This window comes from Fringilla coelebs (genome assembly GCF_963513975.1).
Source record: "Fringilla coelebs genome assembly, chromosome: 5".
Lineage (NCBI taxonomy): Eukaryota > Metazoa > Chordata > Aves > Passeriformes > Fringillidae > Fringilla > Fringilla coelebs.
In genome coordinates this window covers 61,859,500-61,872,811 of record NC_140033.1, presented here as the reverse complement: position 1 = coordinate 61,872,811, position 13,312 = coordinate 61,859,500, and the positions used below count along the sequence as shown (strand labels likewise).

The following is a 13,312-nucleotide window of genomic DNA, read 5'->3' as shown; positions in this document are numbered from 1 at the left end:
GAAACCTCTCTTTGAAAGCAGAATGCAAGGATTGCAGAGCACCAAATGCAACACCTGGCTGCTGTTGGGTTAATTTTGGTTTAGACTGGTATAAGCTGGCCATAGGAGCAGGGGAAAATCTGCCACTGAATGTCCTATGTGAAGATGGGGACATCTCTTACAGATTATTCTACTGCTCACTGACTGGTGTGCACGCCTGAGTGTCTCTTATGAAATCCACAACTATTTTACATTTATGGACCCCATGGAGTCCATTACTGGATGGTAACAAGGCAGTCATTAGATCACCTAGCAGTGAGCTCCTTTTCAGCATGAAAAATACACTGTGGGTCAGGATCAGGGGGGTGGGCTGTGTCTCCTCCTAAGGCTTTTCTCTCCCTCTCCAAAGGTGGGTTTGGTTCAAGGCAAAAATAATTGGCCTGGTCACATTCTGCCAGAGGGAGTTCATCCAGAGGATCCCTGTGAGGTCTGCAGGGAATGCAGATGGGCCCTGTGCAGTGCAAAGCCTTCCTGCAGCACCACTGCAGCTCCCCACTGACAAATCAGCTCTGCAGGGGCTCCAGCAGGGAGTTCACCATAACCAGCCACCAGATAGCAGACCCAGACAGGAATTTCCCCATTCCCCTCACACCCTGTGCTGGGCTCAAAACAGCTTATGATACATGGCTGACAGAATAGCAGGGGAGAAATCAGGAATGTCAGCAATGAAATGCTCCCTGACTGCAGCCACAGGAGCCTCAGCCTCTGAGCTGATGGGGTGACAGCCAGAGAAGCAGTCTCACTCACCATTGCACTGAACACAATTTCTTCTTTTTTATTGAACAAGCTTACCTGAAATGCTGGAAAGGAACAAACCAGATTGATGAGCTACATCAACTCCTACCCATGTCAGTTTTCTCAGTTTCCTTCTATTCCTCCTTTGCAGAAAACACTGCAGTGCTCCCAGACTGCATCAATGCAGACAGCACAGTGGAGAGGAAGTTATTGGCACTTGCTCACCTGGACAAGCTTAGTTCTGCCCTACTTCAAGTGCTGACTGCCTTTTAGATGTCAGACCCCACTATCTCTAATTTGCACACATTTTGTAAGGAAGTGTAAAGGTATGGCCACCCCACCCCTGATATTTGACAATAAGCAGCTCTATAGATTTTATTCACATCTATTATGTTGATAAGCACCAGTATCATCACACAATATATTTCAGGATTCCCACATATATGGTCCCAAGCTCCAAGACTTTCAGTCCTCTCCTGAGATTCTCTGCCTCTTCTAAGCAGTGTTAAAGTAAATAAACAGACATGCTGCACACCTCACACATGCCACGTACACATTCACACAGGGCTCTGCATTTCAAACTGTCAAAGTTTCCAAAAATTCTCCTATTTTTGCCGATTCCAGCATATCTGAAGCTTGCAGGGATTTGGGGGAAATTTCTAAAAATCTAGTCCAACTTGGAATAGAGGGCATTTCACTATCTTTTCTTTTTTTTTCTTTGCACCTTTTTTGTTGTAGGCATCCATCTCTTATCCATCCACCCTCCTCCTTCCACAATGTGCTGTGGAGAGCACGAGCTTCATCCCAGCATTCTAACCCTGAGTTCAAATATCAGAGCAACCCATATCAAGAGAGGAAAGAGACCCTTTGCTACAAGGCAATCCCATCCCCCTTCTCCCCACTCTTCCACATACCAAAGGCAAAGCAATCCCAGTTGCTGAGCAAACACCACCCTGGTAAGAGCTCAGCTTCTCTGTGATCCCATTTTTTCCCTGTGATCAGCCACATTTTCCACCCAGGCCTTGGAATAAAGAACTGCTCGGGCTCAGCATGGTCTCTGCCTCCCCTTTGTGTCAGGGGAGGCAGAAGGGCTGGTTTTGGGAACAGTTCCTCACAGCCCAGCAAGGCTCCAGCAAGGTCCCGGTACCAGAGTCACCGCCAGCTGGATCATTCTGTTGGGTTTGCTCCCTCCAGGCTCAGAGCAGCTCCTCAGCTCGAGACCCAAATCTCTTGGTTCTTCTGCAAGGAGAAAGCGACACCACCCATTATTCTCACAGTTTTATTTGTAAAGGACATAGCATGAAAAGCTGTATTTCAATGTACTTCAAAACCTGAAAAACCCATGTCGGTTTGTGGTGTGTATGTTAAAGTGCTTGATATAACAATACTTTTACTAATGCTGTCTTGAAAATAATCCAGTTCTTATTCCGTTAGTAATAATGTAAAGACAAAATATACTCAATGGAGACATTTAGGGACCGTTTTAAGCTATACAGGGCACATTTGTACATTTCAAGTGTAACACACGACGTTTCCCCTCGCGATGCGCACCTTCGTTTGATTGAAAGGAGGAATTCCCTCAAACACGCTGCCGTGCAACTACCCTAAAAATACCCTACACATTTCTGAACAATGATAGCTAATTACACAAACCAACTTGGAATAAACAAGAGTAGATTTTCCACTAAACAGTACAACTTCATTTATTTCAGAGAATTATAAATACACATTTTGTACATAGTGAGGCATTAGATTCTCTGACTCCCTCAAGTTACCCTGCTGGCTGTTAGCACACAGGCTGGACTATGCCAACTCAGACAACTGCAGATGGGCATTAGATAGGATTTTTTCTGGTTTTTTTTTTCTTTTTTTACAAAGCAGATACCAGAGAGCTTTGGTCTTTTCCAAGATTCCCTTTCTCAACCAAAGAAGGTGCTTTAACACTGAAGTAAAAGCTGTGTTAGCTTAGAAGAATCCTGATTGCTTTCTCACCATTCTAGTGGATAGAATATTTCTGTAAACCTTACAGAAAAAAACCTCACAGTTTCCAATCAACAAAAGTAGTCCACTAAAAACAAGCAAAAAAAAAAAATCATACACAGTAGAATAAAAATTCACTATGAAGAACTGTTCTCCCAAGGCTGTCAAATAACTACTCCAGGAATCTGAGGCACTCAGCTGTGCCCCTTTCTGCATATCTTGGGGTGGTTTATTGCCTACAAGGAAACATGAGACATACATAATTTTTATTGTATTATTATTAATATGATGTGAAACCTGACAAAACCAAACAAGTCAACACTTGCTGAAAAAGCTGAGGTGAAGTTGTGTTAAGTGCTAAAGGTTTCTTAATGCAGTCTGAAATGGGGAAAGACCCTGATCTGAATTCAAAAAATTCTCAGGTTTTGACTTCTTTTAACTTAAGAAAGACTTAATGTAATTATTGCCTTTTTTCTCTGTATGTGGTTTGTTCATTTAAATGAATGACCCTTAGAGGTGCCTACATTTCTCCTTTATCCTGCTTGCACTTAACCTTTGTCATGTTAGATGAATGTTACAACTGCTCCAGTCATACACAGCCTTTGGAGAAGTCTGCAGCAATGTACTTTGGGAAGCACCCAGCCTGCCAATGCAGATGATGCTGTGAAGAAATCCAAGGACTAAAGAGGTGGTTATTTCAGAAAATGAAAGTCACTTAGACTGGGCTGGGCGTGAAAAAATCCTGTGCAGCAGTCATTAGACATGAAAGGCCTGAGCTGTAGTAGAAATCAAAACATCCTAAGCAGTCATTACCAAATAATGCTGCCACATGGTTTCTGGTGCTAAATGTATAATTCATTGATAGAGTTAAGTACAGGGACACATTTTCAATTGCTGCTGAAGGGCTGTCATGCTTCGTGTGCTGACTTTAAGCAGACATGCCTGGCTACACAGAAAATCCTAACACCCCAAATTTCACATTTCTAGAAATGTAAGAGATGTCACACAGCTGTGGGCTCTGGCTACTAACTTGAGACAACATTCACAGCCTTTACATTAGTTACTCACACCCACAGCAGTGACATGGCCATGCTGCCTGCAGTATTTGGGATGAGTTCAGTCAGTTTAAGGAAGCACAAGCTCAGGAGGAAAAAATGGAACCCTCATTAAAGAGGAAGGCTCCTTGACAGTGTTATTTTACTTTCTTAGAAACTAAGACTTCTATAACATAAAACTCTCCAATGAAACAAAGTTACATGAAGAGTTTTCTTCTGGCTGGGAGTCTGACAGGAAACTTCGACACTGAAGTGAGTGCTGATCTAAGAATCCAGCAGCAAAGGGACCACATGAAAGTAGGGAGGCTTGACAAAAGGCAGGTGAGAAAGCAAACCCTAATTTTCATCCTCTTTCTTTTTCCTTATCTCCCATCCCTCTTTCCCCCATGTGCACACTATGCCAAGAGCTGTCCACCATTGCCAAGCCCCTCCTGATGCCACTTGAGGGCACAGTGCAAGGCAGCACACTTCCAGAACAGTCTGAGGCTTTCCCAAGTGAGACCTCCAAAGAATCCACTGACCAAAGGCCCAAGGTTGTAGGGAATTAACAAGTGAAAACAAAAACCTGTACTTGAACTAACTCCAAAAATGAAAACCAGGTGAAGCTAACAGTGTCAGACCCCTCCAACTCCCATCCACAAGAATAGAAAATACACTCTGCATTTGCTGCATGGTATTCACAAGGTGGTTTTGATACAATCTCTTGTTCAGTTTGTATCATACAGTTGCTCCCAGCTCCTCATCAAGAGCTGTATCTCCATATATGCACTGTATTCGTAACATACTAACTGGAAAGAGTATAGGAGAGAAGCCTCAAAATACCAACATGAGATTATTTTTTTCCCTCCTTTTGCTTAATTTTTCTTTTTGTAGCTGGATAATTTAAAAAAAAAAAAATCCAAGATCCTGTACTCCCCTAGGAACACTCATTCTGCAGGATAAAGGAAGACTCATAACCTGTCAGCATTTCAAAGCCAGCTGATACAGTTTGGTAGCACAGCAACAGCAGCGTTTCTTGCTCTACAGCAGTGATTCTTCTCAAGTACAGCAAGAATTTGGCATAAACCAAATTCCTCATCATGAGAAAAATAGAAAGGTCATCCACAACACAAACTGGCTGAGGGTGAGGGTGAATCATGAGAACATCCAGACAGGGAAGGGACACACTGATCGAGTCAAGCAAGCCCCCATTCCCCATCTCAGGCTGCAGCAGCAAGGCTTCAACAGGTGTCTCATCCTCTTGGGCTCTGAGGCTGACAGCAGTCCTTCTCTCCAGTGTTTAAGCATTCCAACACTTGTTTCCCCTTTTGGAGATCAACAGGAATGACACAAAGGACCTTACAGAAAAAAAACCCCCAACAACTCACTGCTTCCATGCATGGGAAGGTGAGTCTTTGAACAAACAACAAACTAAGAGAGACCATGTACAGTAGGGTAAACCAGCATACGCTTACAGCATTTCCAAGAGTGACACGATCACAATGGCTACAGAAGGATATTTGCTGTATTAATTTGCAATACCTGAAAAAAGCCCTGCTGAGTTTGAGCTGTATTTACACATTGATTGGCTTCTTCCTCGCAAGCAAGTAGCGGCATCCCTTCCCACCTTGGTCCTTCCCTCCCTCCCCCAAGTCCTTCCCCTGGGTTTAAGCTACTCATAGTCAGAACAAGAACATTCACTCTAAGAAAAACTTCTTAGAGTAATATAATTTCTTAAAGAAAGATAGCATATTTACACACATCTAACACATGAAAATACTCTATTTTTTGTACTAAATTTCTGTTTCAAATAAACTACAATACTGCATCTCAGCTTTCTGCAGCTTTAGAGGCCAGTCCCCATCGGGCACAAACTGGGCTTCCCAATCCTGCTTCCACCAGCAGCTTTGCCTTACAGTGGTGCACTACCATGGCATTCAAGTCCTGACAGGTCTTCCATTGTGGTTTGCTTGTTTGGGAAAGGAGTAATGAAGTTCTCAGCAAAGCCATGCTAAACATCCACTCCTTTGATGAGCGACCCTTCTAGGATGATGTTGAAATCCTGCAATGTCTGTAGGACCCGGATGAGGGAGTTGACAGTCATGCGGTCCCGGAGGAGAGCATTCTCCTCGTACATCCTGGTGATGGGCGGGCACTCCGCCAGCAGCGGGATCCACTGAGGCAGCAGGTGGTCCCTGGAAAGGGCAGCACAGGAATTGCTTTAGCACCCACTACCACAGATATCACTGGAATTCTTCTCCAAGAGCACAACCCAAAACATGCAGCCCCTTTTGGTGAGCCGTGGGTGTTGTTTGCTGTGTAATTACAACCCTTGATTTGGTTAGTAAAATACTACCCACTGTAGAAATAAAAATTGAAAGGTGTTAGCAGATTTGGACATTTGTAGGAATTCAGGAACATTTTTACTTTCCCTGTTCCTGATCTGAAACTCATGGAAAAGCTGACAGATTGTTTGCCAACTGGTTTTCCAACTATCCAGACAGGTAAGACAAAAATGGTACTTATTTCTAGATATAACAACTTCTACCCTCCAAAGTACAACTAAGTCCCACCCTCCTGCCCCCCTCCCCAAGTGCAAGACAGAAAGTGCCCTATTAGGAAAGAAAGGTTCATCTAGAACAGTTCTGTCACATTTATAACAGGCATCCCATTTTCACAAGCAATTGAATGAGGATTTAGAAATTCACCAGCTCCTGAAAAGGAACTCTGCATTCTCAAAGTCAGTACTTCATCAAAAATAGCATTTCAAGACACATTTCATACACATGACTGTCAAGCTACCAGCTATAAAAAAGCTCAAAACATTTTTAGCAGTTTAGACACTAGCCATGCATTATTAGGGCGTCTTTGCTCCAATTTTTGACGTAGTACTAAAGCTGCCTAAAATAGGCACTGGATGGTAGATAGGTGTGAGATGTCTTAAAATGGAAAACTAAAGGTAATAACAATGGTGGAAAAATATTCTTCTAGTCTAATGCCAGAGGACACACATCATGAAGAGCAGTTGGGTACCTTGTCCCCAGGCAAACCAGGATTTGGAATTTGCCATCCTTTCCGATGTTCCTTGGAGCTGTATTGATGGCATTGACATAATGACAGAAGGTTTTGCATGAAGATCTCTGAAGCAGAAGGGCCTCCTCATTGTCTCCAATCTGATCACTGGTTTCAAAGTAAGCAACAGCTTTCTCTGTGGTAGGGAGAACATCAGAACCCAGTGAGAAGCAGCACTTCATTGTGACACAGAATCGCACGAGGGAATCCTTAAAAAACCAACCAGCTGAGAGCTATTCCGCAGCTGATCTATGAATTCCTGACTCTGAAGACCACAGGTAGGTGGTCGCCTCCACCTTTGCCATGGCATAGCACTGGTCAGTCTGGCTGATGTCTAACACAGGTAACACCAAGGAGCAGCACCAGAGCACCCCTCGATGGTTTCACTGTAAGTGATACCATCAACACTGATTTTTCACTTTTTCTGAGTAAGCACTTGCCCTCAGGCTGAGCATCTCTGCCTGCAAGCCTGTTCTAAGGGAGGAATTACATCTTAAATTACCCCTACAGAGGCCTACAGGTAAGGATCACCAGTGCAGTGATTAGGAGAGTTCTCATAAATCAGGAATCCAAACCTTTCATTCCCTGCCCTTTCCTGGTTCTCCCCCAACACTGATTGCTCCTCTACCCCAACCTCCAGCCTGCCTTGTTTCTCTCAGAAAAGCAGCTGTTTGGACTAGGAACTCTTAAATTTCTGCACAGACTCACACTCTTCTCTTACACAGAGTTTAGTACTTCTCATCTGCCATCAGGTTTCTCATTGACTTTAAGCAACCTGGAGCAGGTGCTTGGCAGGAGAAATGGCCCCCTAGCTGATGAGCATCCAAGGTCTGTGTGTGAGGAGTCATTTTGCCCTAAACCTCCTCCTCCAAATCATATACAGCTTACCTATGAAATCCCAGATGAAGACATTCTTATGAAAAATGCGAGCTGATTTGAATCCATGGTGGAAGACCTGCTCCAGTGCTGCAACCAGACCGTTTTCCCCACACAACAGAATGGTAAGGCTCCCTCTCTGTGGAAAAGGGAGAGCAGGGTAAGGACAACTCCCCTTGTTTGGATGCCAGAAACTTCAGATCTAAAGGTAGTACATCTACTGGTACTTCTGTGCCATTTCTCTTTATAAAAATTTGCAGGCAAGTGATGAAAAGTAGGAATTACCTCTTTCTCTGGCTTGTGGAAGTGTTTCACAATGTTGTTCACAGCTTCCCCGATTCCCTCTTGGATCTGCCCTGCATTAGGCTCTGTGAAATGATGGAGAGCAGACTAGCTGAAGGTTAATCTTTGCTTGCTTGACATTTCAGCACTCACGTCCTCTAATTTTACAGGAGCTGGACAGATGTATGAACAGGACCTACACTGTCCCATCTCTGTGCTTTAGCAGAGAATGCCTCGTGTGACCCTCACAGTCCCGTGTCCTGCTGCAGCCAAGTGCAGTTACTCACAACAGCTAATTTTAGGGATGTGAGGTCGATGTGCCCTAGGGTCCCTGCAGAGATAAGCTTTGCCAGAAGGCAGCTCACAGCAGCCACATCAAGCTCTGAGCTGCCCTCAGAGAGGCCTGTCTTCCCACAGACTGCAAAGTGAGCTGGGAGGCTGAGCAGCATCAGCTACTGCAAATTCTGCTGCCTCCTCCTCCCTCATCTCCTAGCTCCATGCTCCAAAGGAAGAGATTATTATCTCTCAACAGTCAAAAGGGGACATTGAAAGAGGCAACGTGTACGTCACAGAGCAAACACCAACCAGGGAAGGCAGGAAAAGCTCATTGCCTTGCAGCTGCTGCTCTGCACCAAGCCTTGCTTCAGGATGAACCCTCCTGTTCACAAAATATGGAAACCCAGGGCACCAGGAATATTTCTCTGTCTGTTCTGGGGTGCCCTGGCTCCCAGGGGAGCACTGACTCTGACCCTCATTCATGGAGAAAGTTTCCCAGACTTCAAGACAGACTGGAACCCACAAAAGAGTGAAATAGGTTATAGAGAGTAGTGTAGGTGTGTCACTGGGTGAGAAATTTATGTTCTGGGATTTTCAGTATGTTGTGGATGGAAGCAAGATGGAGGGCACAGGGTGTCATCCTGGGTTTCTTCTTCATGCTTCTTCTTCCTTCTTCTCCATGGGTTTGGGTGGCATTTTGTAATTGGGCAGAAAAACTCACATTGCAGCTCTGTGGGGTCAGTTATTGGGTTAAAAGGGGAAATAATCTAGGTGTCAGCTCTTAATTGGATAGTTTAGTCTTAAAAGACCTTGTAACAAGAGATTGTTGGCCATTTTGTGTCTTCTGATGAAAAGCTGCCCAACTCACAGCAATGAGACTGTTTTACTGATAAGAAATAATAAACACCTGAGTCTGAGCACAAATCACTGTCTCAAATGCCTTCAATCCAGACCCAGAAAAACCAATGACTGGTGCCCCATATAGAAGCTTTTTTCCCCCAGCAGCTGGCAGCTGACCCCATCCCTACACCCCTGGGGAGGAAGGCAAGGACTCACTGGTGTTCCTCCCTGTGAGGGAAGTGATGCTCAGCCGCCGAGTCACAGTGGGAGACTTCTGCTGGGGTGGGGTGCGGCACTGCTTCCCCAGCTCCTCGTCGGAGGTGGAGGACACCAGCTCTCCAATGAGGATTCGCTCCAGACTGCCATCATCCACGCCTTTTCCCAGCCACCGCCCACAGGGGAACCTGCACACGCCCGGGACAAGCACAGGTCAGCCACACACACACAGCAGCCTGGGCTCAAAGCTGGGGACAGCTGGCACCCAACAAACGCCGCTAACAGGCAGGGAACACTTGGATCCCAGACAGTTCTCACCGAGCAGAGTTCTGCAGGAGCAGCCCCTGCACCGCAACTGATCATCCCTAGAAACAGGGTAATATGCAAGGCTTGTGTCACACATATTTTATGGTCTGCATCTTGTTTTCTGCTGAGTTATTCTGCACTTGCAGCCACAACTGATATGCAGCCTTTAAGAGCATTGGGACGATTAACAACCAACTCCCCAGAGAATTTCCACCCAGCTGAGGCTGTGACATCTCCTCATACTCAGACCTCACCTCACATTTCACTGCTGTACCTTTGGATCCCATACACAACCCTAATGAAATCCATGCACATGTCCATACCCAGTCATTTTATCCCATATTCTCCTACTTCTCCCCTATACACTGTGGCCAACTCTGAGATCTGGAGCTCACCTCTCTGAATTGCAGTTTTCCAAGTTCACATTTTTTAAAGAAACTGTGTCTGCTTAGCCATGTTTTGTAAAACCAATGGCAAATCAGGAGACCATTTTGACATAGAGGTATGTGCTCAATGTAAGATTAAGAAATCATAAAAACTTTTATTTTCTTAATATTTCCCCCAGACCTTCATTTCAGCTCTTGGAGATTCAAGAGTTAATTTGTGCACAATTTTACCACACTAATTTAAATCAAGAGATCTAATTATTAGACACAAACATACAAATCACTTCAAAAGTATCCACACTGTCTGTCCTGTCTCAGAAAGATGTAAAGAAAATCCTGCATTCAAATCTCATTAAATATTTATCAGATTATCTGACTTCAACTAGGGCTACAGAAATGAGAGAACCAAGGGGGTGGGGGAGACTAACCCAACTCTATCAGGGACCCAAACCAGCTGCAATCAGAGTTAAGGAGAAGGTGATTGCCTTCTTGCATTCTCTAAATTCAGAATTTCTCTAAATAAAGAATTTCAGACAAGGAAAATTACGACTTGTTGCTTACTTGTACGTGTGTCCTGTTATTTCATTCCTGACCATGACACAATCAACTAGCCACTTGGCCAGCAGCCCTGAGTTGTCATGACCAATCTGAACGGTAGTCAGCTTCCCCAAGTTCTGGCACTGAAATGAGTAACAGTTTTTGCTTCATTTAGAAAAGAACAGACAACACACACCCCCACCACATGCAGGCATATGGTCAAATATAGGCTTTTATTCAATTTCTAGTTCTCTGTGATTTATAGAACGAGTATTTTCGACCAAATATGCAGAGTATTTGCAAAAGTAGCATAATTATTTTAAGACAAGAGAAAAGATATAAAACCGTTAAAAGCTTGTGGAGAGATTATATTCTTTGTTGGAAGGACTCACTCTGAATATTTCTGAGAAGTATTAATTACACATTTCAGAGTAAGGTGATAAAAAGGTGTGCTTTTGCAGAAGAAATAGATCTTCAATACAAACAGCTTTTCAAAAATCCATTTGGAGCATTCTGACCTTCAGCTGACTCACTCCACACTATGCAGCAGTCCCTAAATCCTCTATTATTTTCTAAGATTGATTTTCTTATTGTTGGCCCCAACAAAAATCACTAACATGAGACTCAGCATCACAAAGACACAGAAGAAGGGAAAAAAGCACTGCGAATTCCAGTGCAAGATGTAATTGTATGTGGGGCTGGCAACAACATCTGTTAATGTCACCTAAGCCCTTCCCTTGAAATACCTTGTTTTTCACTGTTCTGATGCTGCCAAACAAGCAGCTTGGGCTGACGTTTTCTACAAGTGGGTGGCTACCTAAGTTGATATTTTAGGAAAGCTTCAGCCAAAGGAATAATCCAGAACAGAATCAATATGGTCCTTAGAAATATCTAAATATGTCATTTTGCCTGTTAGAAGCCTGGAGATCTTTTCTACCAAACAGTAATATCTGAATAAGACGTGGGCACTTATCTCAAAAATATCCTCTTTGTCAAAATCAACCTGCATTTGGCAAGAGGTTTTTTTGCTATTGTTGTTGAAGATCAGTCTGCATTTTGCCCAGTGGATGCAACCTCCATTTCAGTAGCAGATTTTCCTACAAAATGACTCCTTAATGGATATGGTGCAGCCTGGAGCTACAGGAGCTTGATGGGGCTTTCCCTGCAATTCCTGCTACCAGCTGCTTTGGCATGGCACTGAGCCAGCCCGAAATTGCTGGGTGGGAAAGCAGAGGGGAAAGCAAAGAGAAAACCCCAGCAAGCCCAGGGGAGAGAGCCCAGTGGGGATGGCAGCTCCTGGTGTGCCACAGACAGCACCTGAGGCTGGGATGTTGAAGAGCAATGCCAAACAATGGGCTCAGAAGAAATTTGGGACGGCCAGAGGTCAAAAGGGACCTGGGTGCTGGTTAGTGGGAAGACAGAGTGAAAGAAGGGAAAAGAAACTTGGAAGGAAGATGAGGAGTTGGAAATAAGCACTGAAAGGGAAAATTAGGCAAGGAGGTGTGGAAGGGAATGAGAAGTGGAAATAGACAGGCAATGTGAGGAATTCTGGGCTGGACAGAGACAGCAGCAAGGCCTGTGGTTAAAAGTGATGTGTGCTCACAGGAAACCTTCATCTCACACAAGAGGGGCAGGCCATTTTCCTGTACATATTTGAACCTGCAGTGATGCTGAAAATCAGGACAGAATCTGAAATGCTGAGCTCTTAGAAACCCTTTAACAAATTAGTATTTATTTGGAAGCATGTTTCAAATTGTAAGGAAAACGTGAAGAGCACATACTCACCTCAAACGTCATTTCTAGGTGGTTTTTAGGAATCTGCATGACACCACTATCTCCCAGCTCTCCTGACACACATATCCACGGGTTTGATGTGGTTATTGCATTGCTTAGTTTTTTGATGGGAATTATCACTGACCTGTAAGGGATCACTGAGAACAGACACAGGGGGAAGTACGTTAGTCTTGATCTTTTTTTTTTTTTTTTTTTTTTCCCTTACAGTAATCGCAATTTCTGGGGCAAACCGCTCCTTCCCCTTAGAGGCAAGCTCTCGTTGCCTGTCCCGGAGGCGGAGGGAGCGCTCCGGCTGCGGCGGGGGTGAAGGGCGGCGGTGCCGCACGGTGGAGCTGCAGCCCCGCGGCAGAGCCGGCACCGTGCGGGCGGGACGGAGCCGCCGCCGGGGGATGGACAGGGCAGGGAAAGGGATGTCACGGCCCTTCGACAGCCTGCCTTGGAAGGGACCTCTGGAAGCCGTCTAGTCCAATCCCCTGCAGTCCAACCCCCTCGCACCCCTGTCCAAGCTGATCTTGAACGCACCTAGGGATGGGGCATCCCATCCTCTGTGCCAGGGTCTCACTACCCAAAATGTAAAAAAAACTTCTTCCTTATATCTAACCTAACCTGACCCCCTTTTAGTTTAAAAGCACCACCCCTTGTCCTACTGCAACGGGTAAATGATAAAATGTTTGTTCCCAGCTTTGGTATAGGCCCCCTTCAAGTACTGAAAGGCTGCAACGGGAAATGCTGGCATGGCTGCTAACACCACTCTCAGACTCTCAGGTCTGGTGTGTCTCTGTGGTCATCCTCCTCTTTATTCTTATTCCTGTTCTTATGCTCTTACTCTTCTGCTTTTCAGTCTGTACCACCCATACATGCTGAAGGCAAGGACTGCCACCCACGCCAGTGTGGATTTGACTCTGACACTGCACTTCAGCACTGCAAGACCCACTCTCC

General features: G+C 44.8%; 1 protein-coding gene across 6 annotated transcripts in view; it reads right to left on the bottom strand.

Annotated features, from left to right (window-relative positions):
• Window positions 1-2,047: 2,047 nt before the first annotated feature.
• DENND5B (DENN domain containing 5B) overlaps window positions 2,048-13,312 on the bottom strand; it is a 104,481-nt gene continuing 93,216 nt past the window's right edge. For all 6 annotated transcript variants that reach the window (XM_084206597.1, XM_084206600.1, XM_084206599.1 and 3 more), the window contains 7 exons: window positions 12,365-12,510; window positions 10,604-10,722; window positions 9,351-9,538; window positions 8,022-8,104; window positions 7,749-7,875; window positions 6,822-6,996; window positions 2,048-5,983 (listed from right to left, as the gene is read on the bottom strand). In XM_084206597.1, coding sequence (XP_084062723.1) covers window positions 5,800-5,983; window positions 6,822-6,996; window positions 7,749-7,875; window positions 8,022-8,104; window positions 9,351-9,538; window positions 10,604-10,722; window positions 12,365-12,510 — 1,022 coding nt within the window. In that variant the 3' untranslated portion in view covers window positions 2,048-5,799. The remainder of the gene's footprint in view (window positions 5,984-6,821; window positions 6,997-7,748; window positions 7,876-8,021; window positions 8,105-9,350; window positions 9,539-10,603; window positions 10,723-12,364; window positions 12,511-13,312) is intronic.